General features: G+C 39.2%; 1 protein-coding gene across 4 annotated transcripts in view; it reads right to left on the bottom strand.

Moving 5' to 3' along the window:
* The window catches only part of pcdh15a (protocadherin-related 15a), a 177,680-nt gene that overhangs the window by 61,047 nt on the left and 88,753 nt on the right, over positions 1-27,880 (bottom strand). For all 4 annotated transcript variants that reach the window (XM_028603202.1, XM_028603206.1, XM_028603203.1 and 1 more), the window contains exons 14-21: positions 27,076-27,269; positions 26,153-26,285; positions 25,795-25,874; positions 20,570-20,663; positions 15,221-15,349; positions 7,436-7,741; positions 5,938-6,168; positions 2,654-2,770 (exon numbers count right to left, since the gene is read on the bottom strand). In XM_028603202.1, coding sequence (XP_028459003.1) covers positions 2,654-2,770; positions 5,938-6,168; positions 7,436-7,741; positions 15,221-15,349; positions 20,570-20,663; positions 25,795-25,874; positions 26,153-26,285; positions 27,076-27,269 — 1,284 coding nt within the window. The remainder of the gene's footprint in view (positions 1-2,653; positions 2,771-5,937; positions 6,169-7,435; positions 7,742-15,220; positions 15,350-20,569; positions 20,664-25,794; positions 25,875-26,152; positions 26,286-27,075; positions 27,270-27,880) is intronic.

The following is a 27,880-nucleotide window of genomic DNA, read 5'->3' as shown; positions in this document are numbered from 1 at the left end:
ACGCTAATTAGTTAGCTTACATTGCAACTTGTTTAACGTTAACTTACAGGTGTGTCAACATGCAGCGGCTCTGCAAAAAGGAAACGAGATGAATGAGGACATAAACGTCCACATAACTATTCCCAAAGAAGCCATTCACCGTGTCTCACTTCACTGTCAACAGAAATGTTCAGTTTAATGTAAATTAGAGCAGCCGATAGCCCGCTAGCTCACTACAACGCTTCAGCTAATGTTGTGTCAATTCCTGCAGTGATTAAAACAGCAGCTGGGTCATTTGTCCACCACGGCAGCACCCCATAAAATATACGGCTACTACCACAGCCCGTAAGGTGGTGTTGAGTAGCTAATAGACGAAGGATTGCATTACAGAGTTTTTACGTTGATATGGACGCAGGATTCCAACCGTAGAGACGGAACGGACTATTTTCTCTAGTGGAAGCAATACAATCGTATTTAAATCAATAAACTCCCATTTAAATCAATATTTTGTTAAGTTATTAGTCAAATTATTTATTTATTTGGTAAGTAGCCATGTAATAAGCGGCATAATGTAGAGCGAGGCGGTTGTTATAGCGAATACAACCCCGACAGGGTGATCAGGACTTGAATCAGCGTACGTAATAAATGGACTGCAATTATTTAGCGCCTTTCTACCTTACCAGACAAAGCCTTGCCTTTGCCTCTCATTCACCCATTCACACACATCCATGCACAGATGTGGCGGAGCTGCCATGCAAGGCTCTGGACTGCCCATCAGCCACTGGGAGTTCATTGTCTTGCTTAAGGACACTGCGACTTTGAGGGGACGGGGATCGAACCCCCAACCTTGTGATTGAAAGACCCGCCCTACCTCCTGAGTCACAGCTGGTGTTAGGACTTAAAAAACTTAAAAAACATTCATATCCATTCATATCCAACATTCATATATACACAAGAGAATTGCACGTTTTAAATATAATTTCTAAAATGTAGAAAAAAATAGGAGAAGAAATGGTTAACATCATTATAACCTTATAATATACAATAAACATGGCTCATGTTTGTCGCATCAAGACTACAAGTCAGAGTCTCTTCCTCTCTCTCTTTCTTTGTGTGCGCAGGATTTTCTGAGCCTGTGTAATAGAGAGGATGTGTTCACACCTTTGTGTGTGTGTAGGCCTATTTAGCAAGCACTAGCCTAATCTCTGTTCCACTAGAAGTGTCTATGACAGGCATGCTGTCAATAAAATACTTTGAGCTCCCAAATCCAGATCAATAAGAGACTGGGTTAGTCAGCTCCTGTTAGAAGATCTTATCCTTCTGTCAGTCAAACCACTTTCCCAAATCACTCCCATGTCCCTCTCGCTGCCACTGTGCTCATGGGAACATAATGATGATTTCCTACTTATAAATTTGTCCTCAGCACTGTTGGGCATTTTCCACCGCATATAATTTCTCTATAAGAACAGTTCAGAAAAAAACAATCCTGTATAGGGGAAAGGTTCACATACAAGAGAATGATTTTATAGCTGCATAGACTGTTAGGTGGAGAGGGGGTGGGCAGGGAAAGCAGGAGGAGGGAGAGTCTCCCTCTGAAAGAGAGGTAAGATGTACAGCAGTCGTTATGGCGCTCTGGAGATGTTTAACCACCCACAGCTGGGCCTGACAGGCATCTACATCCCCCAGCGTTTACGTGCAGCAGAGTGTACAGCTCACCCAGCCCTGTTGAGATCCAATCAGCAGGGGGGGCACAAATAACAAGCATTGAGTCCAGCCATTCAGGACTTCACTGAAAAACACATTTAGAGCTGGAAGCTATTAAGGCAAGGCAGGGAGTTTCCCTATTCCCTTTTTTCTTCACAGTGAAATTTTGAAAAAAAAAAGACAGTGTGTTACAGTATGAAAGATAAATGTTGGTTTGGTGAAGTGTCTATAAGACAAAAAATATCAATAATATGCTATTGACAGACTCACCCCCCCCCCCAAAAAAAAAAAAAAAGAAATAATTCTCCATTGCTCCTGTGTTAACTCCTCTTAGTCATACAATTTCTTGTTTCTTGGTTTGCAGATTCCATGATAATAAAAAAAAAATCTTCATAGCGCCTGTCCCAGGAGAACCTGCTTTTTTTTTTTTTTTTTGATAGCACTTTATTGTCCGTATACACGGAAATTTGTCTTGCAATACAAGCTCCAACAATCACCACACAACAACCTAAAAACAAAAGCTATAAACATAGAGACATCAATAAAAAACATAGATACTTAATTAATATGAGGGGTGGGGGGGGCTGCCCTGCAAGAGTGGTCATAAATAACTATAGCTATATAGCTATATATAGCTTAGCTATATTGAGGTAGCATGAAGCTGTCTGAGGCAACTGATAGATGACTCATACAAGCGATAAGGCTGAACAAGACCTCCTTACAATACATACACACAGCACTGTAGCGCTAATGAGAGCATCAAAGCATTGGAAACATCTTTAAAATGCATCGTGTGGAATGCTATGGCTGAAATTGTCTGATGTTATGAGAGCACATCATCTCTGCTACCTTTAGTAAAGACACAGATGGAGTAAACATGCTCTTTGTGCTTTGACATTTTACCACCAATGCTGTGTAAATTGTTTTAAATATAAATTTAAAGTGTGATATGTTTTTTCTTTATACTCACTGGTGGGTCTTGGTCCTTAGCAAAAACAGTTGTGATGACTGTTCCTTTCTCCGCATTGGGTGCCACCAAGCCTGTATACAGGTCTTGGGTAAAGATGGGGGAGAAGTCATTCATGTCCTGAACACAAAAAAGAGATAGGTGTATCAGTTATGTGTTGGTTATAAAACATGATTTAGTCAGCACAGTACAACATTTTCAGATACACTCCTGCAGTTTAACAGGTTAGAGAGAACCAGCAGGAGAGATCTTGCATGGGTGACAGATCAGATTAGTCATTAGAAGGGTCAAAAACATTTATCAATGTATTCTGCTACTACTACTTTTGCTGATGCTGTCTGCATGCTGTGCAGATTTTGCAGCTGCTGCTTTGTCTGATTTCAGTTAACACTTCCAGCAAGATATTGTGGATTCAGGCAAAATCTCCCACTGCAGTAATTCACCATGGCCCAGGCTTTGTCCATTTACTTTACAAACTGTGCATCTGAGCTGAATGTGATCACATATAAACATATACATACTGTTTAAGGTAGTCACACCATTGCAGGTGAAAATAATCCATCCATATTCTAAATTTTAAATATAAAATAAGACCCTAAAAAAAGGTATTGTGGCATGCTGATTAAAACTAAAAACTACATTGTGTAAGAATTCACTCAACAAATCTCAAAAGAATGGAGCCTGAATATTAAGGACTAGGGGTGTGCAAAAAAATCAAGCTCTACCAATTCAAAATCAATTCATAGAATTCCAAAAATCGATTGTCCTGAAATAAGTTTAGCTCGCCATTCCTATAAATCACGCTGCGTCTAATTCACACTGATGCCTGGGCACTTGTTATAATCAAAAGAAGAACGAGTGCAGCAGAAGTAGTTTAGTCGGCGCAAACAATGGCAAACCTCACAGAAAGAATTATTCAACCTGCTCCATCCTCAAGAAGTTTGGGCACATTTCGGCTTTTATAACCTCAAGGGGAAGACGGAACTTGATAGGAATCATGCTATAAGCAGGCTTTGCAAAGCGACAGTTAAGTGTTTTGAAAACACCACAAACTTGAGAACTCACAGGCTACGCCATCACCCAGAGATTAACATTAAAGACGTGGACGAACAACAACCTAAAGTACCCAACATGCCAGTCAACCAACGCACTCTCTTTCAATGCTCTAAACTCCCACCTAACTCTGAACAAAAAGCTCTTTTTATTTAACAGTTTTATTTTATACTTGAATTAAATGTATTTGAAAGCTGGCCAAAGCGTGGCACTTTGCAGTTTTTAGTTGCAAAAGTTTTTATTTTTGTATGAAGACATATAAAGTAATATCAAACTACATTTAATTTGTTGTGTTTTTTTTCTTTTAAATTGTATGTCTACTGCAATCACATGGGAAAAGTAACTACATTTAGACGAAAATCGATTTTGAATTGAATCGAATCGTGACATTTTCTGAATTGTGCACCCCTATTAAGGACTCTTATGGTGCATTGCCATGAGCAAGGTTTTCTGACCTACTTCAATGTACAGTCTGACATTTTATGGAAAAGAGAGTGATCTGTTATCTTGTCTTTTCTACCCCTTTAGGCGATGGTTTTGGGATTCAGTGATATACTGTATACTGTGCTCCCCAGAACACATGTGGGAACTTAATATCACTACTGCTTTTAATCACCTTCCCGCCGTAAATAATGCACGGCAGAGCTCGACCATTTTATGGGACTGCAAAACATGAAATCATGTTAACTGTGACACCCTTGCTTTGCTTTGTGAGAATGAAAACTCAATAAGCTATTCACATATCTTCTCAGAATTAGGTTAGCTCTGTAGTATAACTGCTGGAGCCTGTTCTTCCTTCCTTTTTTTTCTCTTTACTTTCCACTGTTTTGACTGAGCTATGGGCACCAGCATGTGTTCTATAAACTCAGTGGTGGAGGGCAGCCTCACTTTGATCTATACACAGGTTTAGTGTTCCCTAGCAGAAAATCTATGATCCAGCTCTTACTTTGAACAACAAAGCCTGATCCTTGTGTCGCAAGTGTTCACAAGATGCAAGCACAGACACACTCGTGTTTGCTGGAAACATGTATGTGCTACGTATCCATCCATGCACACACACACACACACACACACACACACACACACACACACACACACACACACCCACGTACCAACAAACACAAGGTGTCTGTCTTACATTTAAGAAGTACATGAATAGAAGAAAAAGTTTGGGAGACTCATGCGGAACAAGACACTCAGGACACTCAATCCATCACCGCAAGGCAGCCGATGAAAGAGACAACAGCAAAACAATACAAGGGGAAATCAAACACAAACAACTTCAAATAACCCTATGGAGGTGTTATTTGAGGAAGGAAATGGAATCAGTGGAATCAACTACAACTTTGAGTCCCCGAGAAGCCTACGTGAAGCCATTAGGCTCATTCTAATTCATGTCTGCCATTTCAAATAATATCAGTAGCTGTGCAATGCCATATCCTATCAAACACAGTTCCTGGGTGGCAGCACGAACACTGCAACAAAGCTTGTCCTTGAAGAAAAACTCACTCTACAGGTTGGCAGGCCAGGCAGTGAGCCTGCTTAAGTAAGCTTGGATGCTTCTTCCCATTCAGTGTAATATAGAGAGCCTAATTCTGCAGACTTCTGAGACACTCACTCAGGGTGGACTGAATTCATACAAAGAGATAAATGGGAATGCACACATTTTGAATCGCATAATTACTCACAGAGCAAAAACACACACCCCACTGACACACAAACGCGCACACGTACACACATGAATAGTACCACAACATAAGGCGTCTAATCCTTTCGTTGGGATTCAGCTGTTAATCTCTTGAAAGGTTGTAAAGGGAATACAAGCTCTTGAAAAACCTGGCATAATTACTGTCACAAAGCTAATATTCATTCAGATTTGAAATAGCATGGTGTGCAAGGCAAAAACACCTATCCATCAACTTCTCTTTGTCCTGGTGATGCTACCAGGACGAGCAGGTTGGGAGGTTTTAAAAGGAAGTGCATTCAGCTTTTGCACTGAATGGAATAACACAGAATTCCATATCACAGAAGCAGCACAGGTGCAATACTGTGCAATATGTCTCCAATCCCCTTTTGGACTATGGCTTGGATGAGCTATTATTACTGTAAAACTCTGCTAATGAGTCACCACATATTCACTGCCAGTGCTGCTGCTCCTGAGGGACAATGAGCATAAATTGAGGAGAATAGATCACTGAGAGGTTGAGGTGGGCTGACTATCCGGGGGCTCTTACCGTAATTCGGACCGTGATGGTAGCCTGCCCTGGGGGCATGACCCCTCTTTGGTCGACAGCTTCCACCTGGAAAGTGTAGGAGGCCCCCATGCCCATAGCTGCCAGGTCCTCAAAGTCCAGGGTCTGCAGCACAGCTAACTCCCCCGTGACAGGGTTCAGAGAAAACAACTGTCTGGCCGATTCAGTCTTGATCCGATATGTGACATTGGAGAAGAGGTCTAAGTCCACCGCCTATGAGAAAAAAAGGAGAGGGATGAGTAGGAAAAACAATTACAGTTCATCAAAGAAAACAGAGGAAATGTGTGGAGAAAAAGTGGGGTGTTAGGAAGAGCCACATCTATTTTCAAAATGTGGACCTTACATATACAGTACATATGCATATAAGCAATTTAGCTGTGGACAATGAATATTAATGTTTCTATTTTAATTCTGCGTCTTATGCTGCAGGGGTTACTTACATCAATCATTAATAGATTCTGATTAAATTCAACTACTAAGGGGCTTAAGTTTGGTCCTCTTTGCATAAAATCTCAAAGTAGATAGATCTTGCTAAGGCTACTGCAATAGAAGTTGATCACATGCAGTACATGGATGCTGGAACACGTGTGTGGCTTTGCCCTCCACACACACACACACACACACACACACACACACACACACACACACACACACACACACACACACACACACACACACACACACACACACACACACACACACACATTTATAAAAAAACAATAAAACAGATACCAAACTCATCCACTTCCTTTTCTCAGAGTCTATCTCACTTTTTCTCTTTAGGTGTCTTACCAGCCACCCCCGTCTGTTTAGAGTTGAGGTGATGTTGTCAGGGAGATTAATGGTGTCAGTGTCACTGTCACTCACAACCCTCACCCCCCTGCTTTTTAACCTCCCTTCTTGCTTTACCCCTCTCTGGGAAATGTCACTCACAATATGCCAGCAATTAACTCGCTCCTCTGCATGCACATGGTTTCCTTACACTTCACTTCAGTGCAAACACGTGAGCCATTATATGACAGTATCTACTAAATGACAGAGTCCACCAAGTTTAAAAGTTTTTCAAAATTTGTGGAGCATCATATTCATGTTTGCCAGGACAGATGGAAAAAGTATCCTCTACTAAAGGTTGGCTATGACTTGAAAACTCTAGCTTTATGTCTGATTCTGTTTGAGTCCAAACAGCTGTCATGACTGGAGGACATTTTTTTATTTTTATATTCAAACAAAATTTTAGCCTTATATGTTTGCTGTGTATTTAAGGCTGTGTATGTTTCTGTCTGTGTAAATGTTTCTGTCTGGAAGCATTTGACAATTAAACACTAATTTACCTGTTAAAAGTTAAAAGATGCTACAGTAAAAGCCTGTTATTAAAACTGTTGTTTCACGCACCTGTGCTACATTATATAAAGGAAGACAGGAGACATTTAAGGATGGAGACATACATTTCTTTTTTGGCAATAAACACACAAGAACTTACGCTTAGCTTTAGGATCACAGTTCCCACAGGGCTGTTCTCAGGTACATTCACTGTATACGTTTGCTGGGAGAATACTGGGCTGTTGTCATCGATATCCGTAATCTGGATTAAGAGGGTAAGGGCGGTCCGCCGTGGATCCACTGCTCCATCTGAGGCCTCTACCACCAGCTCATACTGACTCCTAAGCTCCCGGTCAAGAGGCACTCTTGTGTAGATGCTGCCGTTAGCACTGATTATAAACAAGTCTGGATGATTCACAATCCGATAGCGCACCTGGCCATTGACCCCTGCATCTGAATCCGTAGCCTGGGGAGAAAGAAAATGAGTAGAGGTCTGCATTATGGTTATATAAATATACTTATATATACTTATTATATGATTTAAAAATGCATGTTTGCTGTAGTAGTTTTCAACCAATCACCATTTAATGCTGCCAAGCTCCGAAAGCAAGTAAGTGAACTACAATGACCATAACTCATTGCACCGGCATATCTGCACATGTTTGAGTAGTGGTCAATGCCAAAGCACTGGTGAAACACAGCATAAAATATAGCCTGGATGATTAGAGGGAAGCATAATAGCCAGCAAACGTTGCAATGGCCAATATCTTACAGTGGACTGAGAGACTGCGTATGTAGAAAAAACAGTGAGTAAGTGGACTCGCTAAATGAAATGTCAATAAAAACTCATCAATAATCTCCCTTTCCCTCCCGATGCCGCTGAAGTAAACTGTCAACCTGTGGGAAACACCGGAAGAGAGAAATACTCACCAATACACAGCATAGTAATAACAAATTTTAAAACTGAAACGCAGAGCGTTTTCTCCTTAGCTGTTGTGAGTTTAATGTGCTCCATTGCAGTACACGATCCACATGATCCATTCGTGTCTGGCTTTATCTTAACACCTTACATATTTATAGAGGCTTCAAGCACAAAGCCATGTAAGCTAGAGTGCCGCAAATGAGCAGAAACAACTGTCATACATTTGTGTCCCATTTCCTGTTTTTCATATTGATATTATAGTTTTTGTCACAGAGTCATTAGTAATCAAGTAAGTTCAAAAAGGCCAGAGCCCTTTTCATGCAACCTCTATATTCTATCAACAGGAAATCCTTAAATGCCCAATCCCCCTTTAAAAGCATAAAGTACATTCTTTAAATAAAAAGAGTACAATAAAAACTGAAAAAATAAATGGTCAGAGAAATGATCTCAGGAGAGACACATGGTACTACTCTGTGATGATCCGGCAGTGCAGAATACGTTATCTGCTACAAATCGTAATTCCTGTGTGGATATGACAGGTCATTACGATACGATACGATACGATACGATACGATACAACTTTATTGTCAGCCAAAGGCTGAAATTCTTTGTATATCCCTGGGTAGCTTGTTTAAAATGAGCATGTAGACATACATCCAAAAACAGTGAATGACATACACATACATCCAAATGAGGACATACACATACATCCAAACATACATGAGATTAATAACACCAACAAACATACATGAGACATTACCACAGATGACATACACTCCAAAATAAGGAAACAGAGAAAACATATATAACAACAGTACATGACATAAACATACACACAGACAAAGTCTTGGAGATGTATATCCCTGAAATAAATATTGCACTGGGTTTAATGTAACCGGTTTAGCAATAGGATAGATTGATGTATTATTATGCCTATGTATTATTATGCCTATGTTTGTTTATATAACATAGGCATAATATATGTGTGTGTGTGTGTGTGTGTGTGTGTGTGTGTGTGTGTGTCTGTTCATACTCCAACAGTCTCCTCCTAATTGAGAGAGAGACAGAAGGGGGAGAGAAAAAAGAAGATTGAGGGAGATCACGCCCCATTTCTTCTCTGTCTGTTTGGCAGTATGTTATCAACTTCAGTGCAAGTAAGGACAAGGCAGCAAAAAGAGGGAAAAAAAGACCAACAGTGAACAAGGGAGGAGGATACACAACGTACACATACGATGGCTAAAAGCTAACCCTAATTTGTTTTACACAGTGCCTGACAAATAAAAAAAAAAAAAAAAAAAAATGTGTGAGTGTGTCTTCTATTACTTAAATATGCCAATTACGTGCATTATACATTATACAGTGATGAGTGAGATAAGGACATCCAAGAACAAATCTACAAAGTCTATTATATACTGTGTTAAGTGGAACAAGGTCGGAGTCAAATGCATTTTGATATACAACACCACAATAGTCAATCATTGGAAGTATAAGTTGAGAGGCAAGTTTTAAACGAACACTGCGCGTAAAGCAATTCCGAGCTCGATATAAAACATTGATTCCAAAGTTCACTTTACATAACACTTGCTCGATGTGTAATTTGAATGAGAGTTCAGTATCAAGCAATACACCCAGATATTTAATCTTATCAACTTTATGCAGAGAAGAGCCATCATTACAGGTTATTACACAGGAACCAGATTTTGATTTGAGTTTTTGTCTAGTACCAAAGATAATATAATAGGACTTTGTTTTGTTAAGCAGTAATTTATTATGTATTGTGTGCTGCCTGCCTGCAAGTCCAGTGTTTCTTTTCACTTGTTGCATTTACAAAATGAGCATTTTCATCTTGCTTTGGATGGATAATGCTGACACCTAACATTTAGTTTGAATTGCCCACTTACACTGTAGGCAGATTGATGTCTCGCTACACCCTGGGCACAGTATTTGTCTCTCCCTTTTCAAAACCAAACAAAAAGGTGTGACATCTGTATGTGTGTTAACCAAGCGAAATGCATTACAGAAATGCATTCTAATGTCTTCAGGTATGAGCGAGATACAACCATAAAACTCACTTTATCAAGGAATCTGCTTAGTGGAAAATGACTGGCACTACCTTCAACAGCCTCTCCAATTAGCAACAATTCTACATGATGCTTCCATGATGTGTCTGACAGGAATGCTACTCGATTTTTCCTCCGGTCATCTGCATGCTCAGATTATGGCTCCCTGCTGTGAGCAAACAGAATGGGCTTGTATGGTGTAGGATTTGTCAGTCACAGAACAAATGACTCTATTAGCAACCTGCAATACTGTCAATTGTGATAACCTAGTAAATTCTCTCCAGTCTCGGTGAGTATGTGTAAAATAAGAGCAGGTGTGAACTGGTTCCAATTACTGTAACACTTCTGGGCTAGCATTAATCTGCTTAATAACATTATGCATTTGCACTGCAGTCATCTTCACCACTTGCAATTGCTTGAAGCCTTGTGGTTGACTGCAACATTACTCTCTCTCTCTGTGCAGGGAAATTCAAGGCACAACAGGAATAACAGATTTTACAGTAACACATGACAATTAAATGTGAAATAACTGAGTGGACACAAATAGCAGCTTAATTCAAGCAGTCTGTATGATCTCATCCATCCATGTCACTTGACTTTTAGTTAGTGTTGTGTGACAGTGAGCTGCAGGCTACTTTTCTGGTAAATAAGCGTAACTTGTAACAGACATGCACTTGCACACAAAGCTTCTAAACAAATCTCCATATCACAAGACTTTATTGAGAGCCATAGAAAGAGAGCTATTGTCAGCCTATCAGGCCGGTTGATGAAACAGAAAAATAGTGAAGTGGTATACTTAAAGTGACAATGCTCTGGCTCCACAATCTTTTGCTTTTCCCATTTTCTCTTTCACCATTGGCACATGGAGGTGTCTGTGTCTCCCAGTGTACGAATTCGACAGATGTAATATTCAACAATAGATTGTAGAGTCTGCTAAATAGAAAAAGTCCGTCTAAATATCTATATTGTATCCTTATTGACTGTCTGTGAAGCTTGTGAATGACTTAGTGAGTTTCCACTGGGCGCGTCTCTGCTGCATTCCGGTTGTGTTCCGGTTTTGTTCCGTCCTCCACCATGCGCCATACCACACTGGGAGCGTCTGCGTTGCTGCCCAACTCATAGATTTTATTGTCTCTACAAGTACTTTACAGAACAATTACATGTTTATTAAACTACTATCTACCTTCCACTACAAATGCAAATGTGACGTCACGGGAGCGCCGTAACTGTTTATACTCGCGCGTGGTGGTTGCGACACTAGTTGCAGTCTTCTCCTGAACAGAGGTGGTGCTAATGAGGAAAGGCTACAAGTGTCTACGAGGCCCAGTGGAAAATGCCTGTAAATGTCACATGTCTTTATGGCTGAAATGGAGAAATTTATTAAACCAAGAGCCTAGAGCTATGAGTATGAGTACTCTCCCTTACACCTTTCTTGCAAATTCACAAAAAATCTTAGCTACAGTAACACTTCACAACCTATTACAAAAACACATATCTATGTTACAGATACTGTGTCATGAGCATGATCTCTTGAAATGCAAGAATGTGCTCCTTGCATGCTAAATGAGGAAAAAGGCTCTCAACCATGAATTGATTAAGTGATGGAGACAAGAAGAAAGAAAGAAAGAAAAAGAAAGATACAAGAAACAGGCTGGAGTAGTACAGTATGTTGTAGTTTAAAGGCATTGTGTCTGGTTTTGTGTGGGTGTGTACATATACACCCACCTTAAACTGTGATAATTGTTTAGCTTATAATGTTTCTAATAATGAAATCTGAAGTTGTCATTTTATCCAAAGTATTTCTGATTTAAAAAAAAAAAGACCCCTTTTAAACCGTTGCAACTCAAAGCGCTTCACAAAAGGCATAACAATCCATTAAAACAACAATGTCAATGAAAATAGAATAAATGAAGTAAAGATAAAATTAATTCCAGACAAAGGGATTGTGTACTCATAGAAAGGTTTTAATGTAGTCATAAATTAATCTTATGAAGGCAGAGGAAAGCATAGCTTTCAATTTCGATTTGAAAGAGGCTAAAGTTCAACTCAACTTTCAACTTTTGTTTGTCTACGAAGGGCAATTGATTTTTGTGTTTTGTTATTGAAAGGTCCCATGACAAAATTTCACTTTATGAGTTTTTTTTACCATTAATATGCGTTCCCCCAGTGGCTAGAAATGGCGCTAGGTGTAAACCGAGCCCTGGGTATCCTGCTCTGCTTTTGAGAAAATGAATGCTCAGATGGGCCGATCTGGAATCTTGCTCCGTATGAGGTCATAAGGAGCAAGATTACCTCCCCTTTCTCTGCTTTGCCCGCCCAGAGAATTTGGCCCACCCATGAGAGAGAGACATCATGGCTTTCAAACAAGCAAAGTGGCAGTTGGTCAAGGCCACACCCCCACCCTCCACCTTGCCTCTAATTCTTGCTGTGTTCTAGATGACAAAAGGACTTTTGGGTTTTTGAAATATTTCTCTACAAGAAATAGAAATGGTATCTCTGTTTTGTCCTGTAACTGAAATTACATTTACTTTTTTACTTGTTCTAAGCACTGACCCAATAAGTCTATATGAGCAGTATTATGAGCAAAGAAAATGTGTGTCGTCTGCATAGCTACGGTGAGGAATCTTATGGTCTTGCAGGATTATGCCTAAATGCAGCATAACAAGAAGGACAAAAGGAGGGTGTTTGTAGTCAACCATCAACCATCACATTTTTTATGTGACAAAAAGGTGAAAATGACATGTCCAACTCATGGTGTTGTCATGTTATCTAATCTATTGGAAGATCATTATATTCAAAAATTTGTGTCTACAATATGAAACTTGTGTTTGAGAGATTGTTCTTATCACCTATGTTTTTTATGAAAGTGTTGTATAAAAAAGGCTCCATCCCTTGTTGATCAGCTACAACAGGCTAAGCTGTACCATCACTATGTGCATGTGCATGGAGAGCAGGATTGTGTTCAGCTAAGTACTTTAATGTACTTTTCCTTCAGTCACAAAGGCACAGCCTTAGCTCAAGTTGGCAAGGTGCCAGCTGAGAAAACCTTCCGAGGCAGGACAGAAAGAGAGACAGTGGGGTGGGCTAAGCCCTAATCTACAGTAGCTGCTGGCTGCATTTGTGAGGAAAGACTTGTGAGTCAGCTTTACCTTATTCAAACAGCAAGCTTCCTTCACATGTCTTTTTGTCTTATTTCACAGTTTATGAACTCAGAAAATGTTCTGGTGGTCTATTTTATTACCCCCTGAAAAATGTTATGGGATGCCTAATGTTAAAAGTATATATCCTGAAAGGTGACAGATGTGACTGATATGAGAGTGTCTGTTTACCATTGGCAAATGTATTGTTTGCATAAGCAATTACAAGGACATGACAAGGATTTGAAAAGCACAGAAGCAAATACTCTAATAAAAATGGGATTTTCTGAAGTGATCACTAAAATATTTAAACTTTTCGATTGCTAAAAATGTAAATCCACAAATACTTTCGTATATCCCTAAAATGAAGATGAATATATTTTGTAAATATCAACACCTACATAGAGATAAACATAGTGTTTTGCTGTTACAAACCAAATGTCCAGAGCTATTATCTTGTCCAAGACTTATTGATATGTGAAACAACACAACAGTGCAACTCACTAACTCAAGAATTACCCAATCTACTGCTTATTAGATTGGGTAACTCATTCTAAAACCAATTACATTAATTTATTATGAAACAAATTATGTCACTTTGGATCGCCATTATTATTCCATTTTATTTTTCTGATAACCAGCATCAAAGAACAGTGGCTGAGACAATTCCCAAACTTAGACAAAATGTCTTTTTTTAATATACAGATACAGACTGATTTTGTAATATTGCCAAACCCCCCTGATAAACCCCTCGAATGTCTCCTGATTGCCTGTTTTGAAACACTTTTTTGCTCCCACACTGTATTGAGTTTCAAATGTTTTAAAAACAGTGACTTCACCCCTTTTTCATCTTCCACTTTGTAGGCATTGTAGTGTATGTGCAGATGATGTCTCCTGCCATTATTCCATGATTAATCCACTGACAAACATCAGGCCAATTAATCTACAAATGTAATTAGAAAAGTCTGGCTGCTCAGTGGTGCTGAACCAAGCCAGTCGACAGAGATGCAGCTCTGGGTGACAAATCTATCCAACAACATTGACCATGTTGGAAAATGCCAGGTCATATTTTAAAGGTCCCATTTTATGAGTTTTTTTAACATTAATATGCATTCCCCCAGCCTGCCTATGGTCCCCCAGTGGCTAGAAATGGCGATAGATTTAAACCGAGCCCTGGGTATCCTGCTCTGCCTTTGAGAAAATGAAAGCTCAGATGGGACGATCTGGAACATTGCTCCTTATGAGGTCATAAGGAGCAAGGTTACCTCCCCTTTCTCTGCTTTGCCCACCCAGAGAATTTGGCCCACCCATAAGAGAGAGACATCTTGGCTTTCAAACGAGCAAAGTGGCAGTTGGTCAAGGCCACACCCCCACCCTCCACCTTGCCTCTAATTCTTGCTGTGTTCTAGATGACAAAAGGACCCCCCCCACCTCTCCTCCTCAATAGCTGCAGATACAGAGATGGCACATACTAACGAAAGCTTATTGTGGGACCGGCTCTAGTGGCTGTAATTCTACACCAAGGTTGAATTTTGGGAAAGAGACTTCAGATACAGTATTAGAGGACCACTAAGGCCTATATAAAAGCATCTAAAGAGTCCCATGTCATGGGACCTTTATTGCACAACAATAATGAGAACTAAGGCACAGTTGTGACTCAGTTGTCATGTATTCAGTACAATTTATGAGGAAGGACATGTGGATATATACAACAGCCGAAAGAACACATTTGATCTACCGTAGAGGGCTTAAAAAAGAGTGATATGTGGATGTTGGTGAAACAGCAGCTTTTCAGCTCCAAAAGAACAACAAGACATCTCACTTACCCTGACTTGTCCTACAAACAAATTGGCCTCTTCTTCTCGGACAGTAAAATTCTTGAGTATGGTGAGGTCAAACTTAGGGTCATTATCGTTGACATCAGTGACGACTATGTTCACAGTAGTAGTGGATGTCTAAAGAAAGAAAAATAAAGAGAACAATAAATACCAATGTTATTTACTGTTCCTTTTTATTGCATTTTTATAATACAAAGACCATAAACCACAAAAAAAACATTTGAATAATAGATTTGGCTAAAATGTGGAGCCAACTTTTTTAAAAATAATTTGACGTAAATTCTCATTCTCAAGTAATAATTGTAGAAGCATTACAATGAAACAAAGTTGACTTTTTGATTTTTAGAAGTACTTTTGAGTGGAAACATAACCTTTCATAATGCTTGAAAACATACCCAGCTTTTCTTTTAAAATTGGTTAACAAAAGACAACAGTAGAACAGTAGTACATAAATAAGCAATATTTATGGGCCAATTATGCAAACTTTGCAAAGATAAGACTCATGAATAATTCCTTGTTTAGGGTGGTACATGTCCAAAAATTATCCCATGACATAAAAAGCAGAATCACTTGAAACAATAGGTGTACCATGAATGTAAAAAGTGTTTTCAAATGTTGTTGGTCAAATTACTTTTGCTTTTTAGTTGTGAGAGAGTAAAAAGTCTATTTAAAACAACCACAGTTGTAAATGTGTACAATAGTGGCCTGGTAGATCTGGTAGAACATCCAAATCATATTTATAACCAGTTCATTATGTGTTCATACTGTTAGTTGATTTCTCATCATTATTTAAAACTGTATAGGCAGATTTACAATCAGTTATGGTAGTTGGTGCTGGTTTATTTGTATTTTACTGAGATCCCCATCAGCTGTCACTATCTTGGCAGCTTTTGTTCCTGAAGTCCACAGGCATAAACAATAACTTAGTCAATTATATATTGTTACAGTTAACATATTATATAACACTGCAATCGATACTGTAGTTAAACTATGCAGTCAAAAGACGGCCATTGTCACTCTTCCTGTTGACACTTTCTGCCAATGATAAGATGATAAAGCTTTTGTTAGCATTTCACCTAATGGGAATGAGATCAGATAATATCTTGATCTATTGGATGGATTGCCAGTACATTTTGTACAGATATTCATAGTTCCAGGATGAAATTTAACAACTTTGGCAATCCCCTGGTTTTTCATCAAGCATCTTCTTGAAATTTAATTTTGAACAATACTTGCTCCATCCAGTACAACCTCACAGAGCTGCTGAAGGGCTCTTAGTCTTGTTGACACAGAATAGTAATTAATGTCATACCAATGACATCAACATAGACAGTGTCACAACCCCTGTAAAAATGAATAGTAAAACTATTAAACGCGTGGAGGAAAACGCCTAAAAGCACTTATGTACTATTACTGATATTAAGTGGAAATGAATGCCAACACTAATGCTTTGTTTGCAGAAAAACATAGTGCCAGGTTGTATTGACCTTCTGCATTCTTGATGGTAGTTATAAAGACAAAGCTGTAAAAGTTGGAAGATTGAGGGGCCCGGTATTTGGGGCATAAAAGCATGAAATCGGATCCTTCACATCTTCCTTCATCAGATTATATGCTTTTACTTTTAGAGCAGAGGTTCAAGACGCAAATGATGCAGAATTCAGTTACTGAATAAATTTACAGTATATCACCACTGGCACTGTATGGCATTAGAGCATGTCATAGTTGTAGATTATATTTTACTGTTACAGTAAATTCAATTATGTTTATGTGTGTTTTGTATAATGTTCAGGGTTTGTTTGATGTCGAAGCTCATTGGGCAAAGCAAATTCCCCCAAGCGTCATTTGAGGTGTTCACTCATTTGCAGGGTCAGTATGTAGCAATGTGCTGCCGTTAACCTTCAAACAATGACACAGTACACACACCTAGAGCACTTCCATAAATCCACAAAAAATTGCTGAATATGCACAATCTATGAACACTCAGTGCACTGGGACAAAGCTGTATGCAAATAAAGGTGTACATGGTCTCCTCTGGGGGAGGAAGCATGGGTGGGTTGTGGGAGGAGTTGGCCCTTGCAAGAAAAAATACTTCCCATAAGACAGCTGTTTGAAGTTGCCCTGGCAGATGAGACACTCAGCAGCACTGTCACGATGGAAATGACCTAGTTAATGTCACCTTCATCTCACTGTCTGTCGGGAATTCCTCCACCATTGTTGTTTTCTTTGTTGTAGCTTCTGAGATGTACATAATCTGTCCTTTCACGAACGACTTCACATGGCAACCCATGCTAAAAACCATTACACTTCATACCTATTTTTTTTTAAAAGATTTTTTAAGTGGCATTTTAGGCCTTTATTAGATAGGGCAGGTTTAGACGTGAAAGGGGAAAGAGAAAGGGAACGACATGCAGAAAAGGGCCGCAGGTCGGAACCGAATCTGCGATCACTGCATCAAGGACTAAGCCTCTGTATATGGGCGCACGCTCTACCAGGTGAGCTACCCAGGCGCCCACTTCATGCCTCTTTAGCCTCTCTATCACTACTAAAATACAAGAGGACACAGCTCACCATCAGTGTGGTGATGGGATCTACTTATTTTCAAAACCCAAAGCGAAATAGTGTCTCTATCCTGGCGTGGGTGTTATGAAAGCCAAAAATCCTACCTCGACGGCCAGGAGCATGATTAATGAGCTGCTACTATTTATTTAACATTAAATAAATGGAGCTCTGTGATGTCTTCTCTTCTGTCCTCACTGTGTGAAAGATCCAGAGGTGGCTGATGCTGCTTTTCTTTCAAATGATAACCCTGACCAGAAGTTATCACTTATCACAAAGTTGGAGGGACTGATATAATCAGACTGCTATGTAGTCCCTCCTCTGAGGGCAAGAAAAAACAGCTTTATCCAGTGTCCTTTTTGGGATCTGAGTCTGCTTGGCACTTATGATTACAGAGTGCACTGTTAAGAATACACATTTTGAAGTGGTCACTAGGACATTAACAAATAGCGTAGTTTAGTAATCATTGACTACTCCCCCAAAAGTAGACAAATAGTGAATATTTGCAATATAAATACTCAGTTTTTTTAAAGGTGCTATACAAATAAAGTTATTATTATTAATTTGTGTTATGCACTTGTAAGAGTTAAACCTCAACAAGTATTATGAAAAAAAGTCTGTGTGTGCAGATTTTGACTATACTCAAATGGCTTGCCTCTCTCCTTCTTTCAGGTTCCTATGGTTACCAAAGTTCAGTACTAATTACACATCCGAATCCCTGGTGTCCCCCTTATTTTCTCTTTCACTTTCCCCTTACTGTGCCCTCCTCCTGTGCTTACTTTGACTGTTTCCCTATCTCCAGCCTTTTTCGCAGCACTTTGTCTCGCTGAATGAGTCCCTCACCTCCACCCTCCCGCAACTCTTTACCCCTCTCAGTCATGCAACTTCCTTCCTGTTGTGACAGCGATTCTTTCTAGCTGTGACATTTAGCCCACACGAGTCAACCCGTAATTTACTCTGTGGATGAGACGTTTCACACACACACACACACACACACACACACACACACACACACACACACACACACACACACACACACACACACACACACACACACACAATACAGGTAAAGGGTGTCAGCTTGTACAATCTGTCCATTAATATTAGGACAAAGAGCACCAGCTTGTCATTACCTCATTCTGTGAGGTGAAGCCCCACCGTAAACACTTTATTTATTTGCTCTCTTTTCTCTGACCCTGTCACTGTCCATCTCCTCTGCCCCTCCCACTCTAACTGTCTCCCTTGCACTCCTACAGTTCTGGGACACTCACAAATTCTGGGGCACACCGGCAGCATATATGCTTCTTATACAGCTCCACTTGACTAACACGCATAGTGTGCCAACGCATAAAATGTGTGTTTATGCGTGTGCAGGTGAGAGGGGGGCAATCAACATTACTCCTGTGACAGCTCATCAGCTAATGTCCATTACCTATCACACACAGCATCTTAAAAAGGAAACCACATCTCACCTCTGCCTGGAGGAGAGGCAGCTGTGAAAACTGAGACAACCGAGGTGAAGTCTAATTAAATTAAGACAGTTTATATGATTATCAGCTCTCGGTGGGAGACGGAGCAGCAAGCATTCCCTTTCAGTTATAGTGTCTGCTGTTTCTCAAGGCTAAGTTACAGAGACAGCTCTGTGTATGTATACACTCAAAAGTCACAACTACTCGTGATGACATCATATGGGCAGCAGTTTTATGGTTAGTACTACTCAGATGAAAAGAGTATATGTATAATCTCTTCTGTCGCTCTTAAAGAGGTTTGTCAAGTCTGAAAAACAACTAATGATGTCACATTAATGTCAATAGGGTTATCATATGGCTTGGGCTATCATACTACACATTTATAACATAAAGCCTGCTTTACAAACTGGAGATGTGCAGTTTGAAAAATGTGGGCATTAAATGTTCTAGCATTTTGCCTAAATATTTGTTATCTTATCTTAAAATAAACTCATCATGTTTTTAAAATTATGTTGGATATGGTACAATACTTTGGCCTTTTAAAACAATGTGTGAATATTCAAAATCTATGGAGAAAAACTCCTTTGATAGCTCAAACTAGCTGTAGTTAAAATGTATAACTATATATACTGTATATATATATATATATATATATATATATATATATATATATATATGTTTTAAAAGGCCAAAGTATTGTACCATATCCAACATAATTTTAAAAACATGATGAGCATATATATATATATATATATATATATATATATATATATATATATATATATATATATATATATAAAATATATAATTGCCCATTGCCTTAGTAATTTCAAAGCTGAACACAGTGACAATCACAAGTTTAAAAAAAGGAAAGTATTAATAGACTGACAGACCTGAATGTCAGACCTGATTGTGTGTGTCAAAAAAAGAACTCTCACCCCCTACACAATTATATTCACAGCAGTCCTTTTTTCAATGGCTTTTATCAATCAGTCAAGAAATTCTACTAAGGAACTCAACAGATTACCAAAATCATAAAAAATATAATTTCCACATGGAAATTAATGAACAGGCAACCCTTATTATTCTGGTGTCACATTGGTTGGCACAAAAAAGTAGTGTTACCACAGATTTTATGAATCTGTGACAAAATCACGGGGTATTAAAGTCTGTGAGTTCAAACACTATTTGATTTTCCAGGCTAATGAAGCACTAAGGTTCAGTGAGACAAATATCCGAGCTAATATGCTTGTATGAGAAGATCTTATTTGAGCTTAGGCCAATAGTTTAATAAAGAGAGTTGTGAGCTCACCCCTCCAGGGTTGCCGTCGGAGGCTGTGACAATCAGACGGTACTGATCTGTGTTCTCTCTGTCCAGAGGCTTTCCTAGAAGCAGAAGGCCAATCCTGTAGAGAGGAGTGAGAGAAGATACTTGTATTACTATTACACACAAACAATTAGAGACAATAATAGAACCTCACAAAAGGTAACACAATATAGGGCTTTGTATAGTCAAAGAACGTTCATTTAAAAGGAATTGTACAAACATTTTAGATATTTTATCACTGATCCAAAAAAGGGTGATGGAAAGGGCTGCACTTTAGAGTTTATTTACCTCCAGATTAGACCGATTTATAAAACACAGTCGCTGATGGAAGAGGATGAGTTTTGGGCAAAGAGCAGGTGGGCTTTTAAATGCTCCCACTCTGTCTTTCTCTGTCTGTAGCCCGCCTCTTGCTCCCAAAGCACATGGACTACAGACAGAAAGATTCATGTTTCCTTTCCAATGACTGCACCAGACACAGCGGCCCTTCTGCTCATTCACAAGGTATCATTTGGCACTCTGGCACAAAGCGTGTATGCATTCCCAAACAGAACGCTGAATTATCTTTGTTTGCACACACAGGCACACAAGACACATAAGTGCAAGTGTATACACACACAAAACACACACACACACACACACACACACACACACACACACACACACACACACACACACACACACACACACACACACACACACACACACAGATAATTTCACTGCCACACTCAGGAGAGGCTCTGTCGGAACCGCAAATGGAAGGAGAGACGAATGCATCTGAATGCCTTGCTACAGCTTTGGTGGTGAACTACACTTGAGCGGCTAGGTCTGAGAGGTTCACTGATCTGATGTGATAGTGTCCTCCCTCTTCTCCCCAGCCACCACAAATGAAAAGATGTTGTCAGACTGACAGGGTGCTGTTAACAGCATTGTCTAGAGCGACAATGGTGCAGGTTAGAGGCTATCTATTCCAGTCACACTAAATCAGCCATTCATTCAGCTCAGATTGTGTCTTTACATGGTAAACTGGACTTGATGTACAGGACGATAGTGCCAGGTGACATTAATGATTTAACTCAGATACAATAACCTTGATACATTAACAATCACTTAAGATGATGATACATTTTAGTGATTCCGCACGGGGAAATTAAAGACAAATTTGTGACATATATTTTTACTTGAATTGTATTATTAAAATCACTTGTTTTGAGACTATTTAATTAGAACTGCAGTGTTTGGTTTCACAGGGCAGTAAAACGTGTACCTCCTTCAGTTTCATTTCACTGTGAAGGAAGACAATCAGCTGCCAGCTGAGCAATTGCCTGCCAACTAGATACTTGAGTACTGAAAAAAGCTGAAGTATCAAAGTTGCCGTGGCCTCTAGGTTAGGCTTCTGTGACTTTGAGAGCTACAAAAAGAGCTTTGGCTTTAAAGGGAATGCTGTCATCAACAAAAAAGAATAGCAGCAAGATCTGTGGATTATAGCCCCAATACTGGAATTTTGAGGCTGTAAAAATCGGATTGGCAGACCTAGTTTGGCATTTCTGTACTGCAATTTTGAATTACTTATTGGCCAATATATACGGTGATACCTATATGTCTGTAAAAAGCTAATACTGGCCTGGCTGATTTATCCGTCTACAGTAGCTCTATTTACAATTGAACCACACCGCAATGTTAAACTTTATAGAGGATTAAAAACTTTATAAATTAAGTTGTTTCAAATTGTATTGAAGCTGATCTGATATTGATATTTAACAATTTATACATCTGTATTTGAAAGTGATATATAGGCTGTTATTCCCTTAAAATAGTATTTTTACTAATACAGTATGTATTTAATTGGACATTTTACAGTTGAAATCACCTTGTCAATTACCTCTGGTGGACTTCAAACACATCTTTGGCATTTCTTTATTGACATTTTATACTTATCAGCTGGAATATACGCCCATACACACATATCTGTGAAAAGTTTCAATATATTGGTTGTGGCGGATATATTGGTCCGGCTGATATGTATATTTAATGGGTCATCAGGAGGTACATTTACAGTAACTGATTTTATCTTGAATCTATTTTATTTCATCAAACATTGTGTTCCAAAACGACACTGACCATCACATTCAAAGTAACTGTAAGTAATCATCAGTCCCACCAGACCTGGAGCTTGACTAAAAATACTTGAGACTTGTTTATGATGTGTGAACTTTGATCCTGCCTCAGTTAGGATGTCATTACTGACTGCTCTCTGTATTGTGTCTGGTGGCTGACAGACTCTGATTCAAGGGTGCGTCCTGCTCACTACCATAATGGTGAGTGAATCTAAAGCATTCCCACCTCTTCCCTCGGGAGAACCTGCCCCATTTATAGGGAGTTATAGACTGGAGAGCTCATTATTCATAATAGCTGGATTGAGCCAGCCCCATATGTAGCCTGAATCCGAACATGCAGCAATGCGAAAATCTGTCCACTGAATCATATTGCAGTTCTTAAGGGTCGAAAAATGAAAGCATGAAGTAGGGCTCTGTATACTGCACACTCATCAAGCATACGAGCTAATCATTCTTTGATTCATTATGTGCTAAATCAGCACCTGCTTGAAGTTATTATATTGCTAGGTTGCTGAGAGCTTGTGATGGGATTGTACTATTTCTGCCATACAGAGAATCTACTAAAGGAGGTGTATCTTTTTCAATTTCTGTCATATGTAGAGATTAAAGTGGCAACAGCAACAATAGCAGTCTTCCATTATTTGATCCTGTCACTATATTTCTGCTTACCGTTACCACTATGAAACCATAAAGCAAACACCATAAAGCAAACATCCCGATTAAGAGTAAACACAAGGCAGGGACCTACACTGCTGCAAGTCAGCTTGTCCTTGCGTACCTGGGAGACTGAGGATGCAGACAAAAGAGGCTTTAATCAATTAGTGAGAAACGTGTCTGGCAGTGTCCTGAATTTTCCTCCCCACGTCTCTTTGTTCCAAATTTGTTTGCTTACTTAAGGGTAAAAAGCACTGACCACTTCCATATGTTATGCCTTTTCCTTGCTCCTGACTAGTTGTTGAGATAAGGTATTTGTATGGAGTTATATTACTGCCATTAGTCAAGAGCGCATTATTTCAATTTGAGAGCATTTCTCACTGATTCAGATTTCTTGCTCTCACACTCAAATAGTCACTGCTCACGCTCAAAACCTTGCTCTCACACTCAAATAGTCACTGCTCGTGCTTAGATTTGCTCTGCTTGTGCTCAAATTTTCTGCTTAGATTCAGATATGTTGTTGTTTGGACAGATTTCCTGCTCTCAGCTTTGAACCTTCTCCTCGCACTCAGGCTGATTCTGCTCGCTTGCAAATTTTCTGCTCTCGGATATCTCCTGCATGCTTGGATTTTTTTGTGTTATAACCCTGCCAAAAGTCAACAACCAATAGAATGCCAGCTGTAGTGTTGACCAATGAAATGATCCCTGCCCCGTTGAGGGTGCGTTCACTTTACGTTAGAACGTCTGTTGAGGGCGGCTGCATTGTAACCGATAACTGTAACCAAGTTTATATATCCCCGCGCCGTTCATTGCTTTATTATAAGCATATGTCAACAATGTGCACAGAATGGTCAACGCACTTTCACCTGCCGCACCCATCAGGAAACGGGAGAAAGCTTTGAAGTGGGACATATGAAGTTATGTCCACAACTACGAGGGTGAGTAACATAACTTAAGCACCTAGTTAGCTAGCTAACATATGGCGCTAGCATATAGCCTAGCTTGATGTCCATAAACAAATAGATTTTCTTTATTGTATAGCTAGATTGAACGCCATATGACGGACTGTATGTGTATATGTGATGACCTCACTTTGTATTTTTTCTTCTTTTGGTTAACCATGTTCCTGGGATTTGGCTCATTTCATGTTAGAGCCAGTAGTAGAACCTAAACTGTAATATAACTGAAAGAACACCAGAAACTGGATTGTTTGTCAGTTTTTGCATCACTGTTGTGTTGTTCATCAGAATTTAGTCTTCATTCCTTCATATAGCATTAGTCTGAAAATGATAAATTCATATCAGTCTGGTCTGTGTACTCTTTCGTTCATTCGATTTTCATTTCATAAACAGGTATTAAAAAACAACTGCATCCGGGACATTCTAACTCTTAACGTGAAAAAGCTTAATGTGGTTTAATGTACCTAAGCAATGATCAATGTTTACCAAATTTCTCTCTTGTATTGCTCCTCATAACCACTGAAAACTGTAAAAAAATCTAAACCAAAGTCCAATTATTATGGATGTTATGTGACTGATAACTGACTGTTTAGTTACATTAAACCACGTTAAGCTTTTTCACGTTAAGCGTTAGAATGTCCCAGTTGCAGTTGAGGGAAACTGTAGCCTATAACTTCCTAAGCGACTGATCATCCCTTTTTTGCCACCCTTTACATAATAAATATGGCTATGAAATAGAACATGAAATACATAAATGAGGCAATACATATATAGGCGTTAGCTAGTCATTGGCCAGACAGAAGCCACTCCTTAGTAAAAGGCACATGGCAACCCGCTTGGAGTTTGCCAAAAGGCACCTGAAAGACTCTCAGACCATGAGAAACAAAAATCTCTGGTCTGATGAGACCTTTAAAAAAAACTTTTTTCATGTTGTCATTATGTGGTATTATTTTATTTATAAAAAAATGATTGATTTTCAAATATTGCACCTGTCAACACAGAGCAAAATATTCTGTAGCCTATTTTGCCGTCAATACTTCCAACGTTGTCTTTGCTGTAATCAAATCATTATATATTTATGTTTAACATGAAGTATGCTACTGTTTGAGTGCAGTACATTTCCACAACTCTCTCCCCATCGAAATATGTGCAAAAAAAAAAAAAAATTGACAAAATAAAGTTGAAGAACACGCTATTTAATTTTATCAATGGGAAACATACATGTACAGACAAGGCTAGCAGCAGCAGCGCCGCATCAGACACATTTCTGGTGGGCAAAGACATAGAAAATGCCACACAACTGAACCGCAACAGAAACGCCACGCTCATGCCACACAGGCAGTGTGCAGGAGCCCTTATGAGAAAAATGCTGCTGATCAATAAATTCCTAGCCTTGCCATCCATTCATATATGTACATAATCATCCTTGGTGAGAATACTTTAGAGGACCGCTGGTCTGTACTTGAAAAATATCTGGACTTACGTTTCAGAGAGGTTGAAAACCTTCTCGAAATCCCCACTCACAATGCGGTACGTGATTGGGTCGTTTTCTCTGTCTGTGGCCTGAGGGAAGGAAAAGAAAAGCAGTGTCTTGAAGATCAAATAGTGAAGTTGAAGGCTATGAGATGTGACAGCTGAGCAACAAGGATGCTGGACTGGAGTGAAGGTGAGCATAATGTATGCTGGAGAGGGGAATGTAGGAGAAAAAGGAGGAACATGTGCAGTTTCCTAAAACTACAACTTACCTTTGTACAAATGTATTAAAAATGTCCTCAAATTAAATTAAATTCCACATTTTCTTATTTGCATGTGCAAAACCAATTTGTGGGTTAGTGACTTACTTGCAGATTGAGCAGAATAGCTCCTATCCTCATGGCTTCGCTGACTTCCACGTTGTAGGTGAGGAGAGGGAAGCGTGGGGGGCTCTGGTTGTTGGGAGGCAACACTTCAATGTACACTGTGGTGATGGAGCTCCTGGCAGAACGAAAAGCACACATCAGCCCTGTTGAGCCGTACTGAGGTACCTTGCTGACACAGTTTAGTAAAACATGTTCATAATATATCATTTTCATTGCAGAAAAGAGAAAGAACTCAACAGGTTTTGATCACATTTCTTTGTCTTGTTCACAATGGTATCATAAATGTTTCTTTTTTAAATTCTTAAGTGTCAAACACAATACAAGCCTTGTAACATGAGAAAATCTGTTTGCTTAAAATTTGCCAGCTTGTTCTCAGTTGTTCACAGCAGCACATTAAAATGGAATTGACTGCGTTGATTATAAATTCATTCAATGCGTGAGACTTTTTTGTTGAATTAGTTTTACTTATTTTTCACTTATTCCAACCCTTACCTACAATGTATTATATGTGAGCTGAGCGACTTTGGTTTTGCACACAACAAATTCTTTGCTTTTTAATCATAAGATAAAGAAGAGACAATGCATGAAACATCTTGTAACCAGAATCTCGACAGTGTTCGATGGATCAATACCATCTGTCTTTTGACTCACAACAGCTTGTCAGAAATGCTGTTTCTTTATAATTCAGCACTGAGAAAACTTTCCATGTTATTTAGAAGCTAACTTGTGAATGAGCACATATTAAATCAATACTGGTAGCTCCTCTTCAATGCTTTTTATAAAAAAGTAATGAACTGAACATCACATTAATCACATTTAAGTAATAAACTCTTCCTTCAACCGATTCAGACATTTTTTTAATGTTCAAAGAAATCACATATAAGAAGAAAGCTACTGTACAATACCTTCTCTGGGTCTCTGGTGCATTGTCAGAGGCCTTGACAGTGAGTGCGTAAGATCGTCCCACAGTCAAAGTGACACCAGACGCCACAGTGATGCGTCCAGTGCGATTACTAATGATGAAATGTCCCTGGTCACCAGCCAGTATCTCATAGGTCACCAGACCGTTCAGTCCCTCATCAGCATCTGTTGCTGTTAACTGGGAGAATAAAGGGAGAGAAAGAGATGGATATGCATTATAATATGTTGATATTTGTATCTGTTCTTTTTAGTTTTACAGATGGACTTCTGCACAGCTGCCTGCAACATGCTTACTGAAGCAGTCAAGCTATAAATATTTCACAGTAGGGGGTTGTGACTAACTTCAGTCAAGTTGCCAACCCACAGTAGAATCCATTTTGTTTCCCTGTTATCAACTAATAGAGACATGACCTTTGTTTCATGTAAAGATAAGAACAAATGGTTGGCATTTAGCTGGAAGTATACACGCTACTGATGTTGCAATCTGAGCAACTTTTTCTGTTGGCTGCAATATCCTCACTCCTAGTGACTGCAGTTTGGGGACCTTAATAAGCTTGGATTGGATGTCATCAATTCCATGCTACCTTTGATATGAGATGGATTACAAAGATGTAATCTGTTATTGAATAAATTAAGCAGCCACAATTTTCTTCAAGCCCATTATTTAGGGCATCCTGCTGCTTGTAATTATGGACCCTCATGGTGTTGTTGGCTTCATATCTTTCAGCCCTTGGAACTTTAATCAAAGTTGCCCAGACCTCCTTTTTCATGCTCCTGATGTTGGCGTAA

Source organism: Perca flavescens, chromosome 17 (genome assembly GCF_004354835.1).
Source record: "Perca flavescens isolate YP-PL-M2 chromosome 17, PFLA_1.0, whole genome shotgun sequence".
In the NCBI taxonomy this organism is placed as follows: domain Eukaryota; kingdom Metazoa; phylum Chordata; class Actinopteri; order Perciformes; family Percidae; genus Perca; species Perca flavescens.
This window is presented reverse-complemented; position numbering and strand designations above follow the sequence as displayed.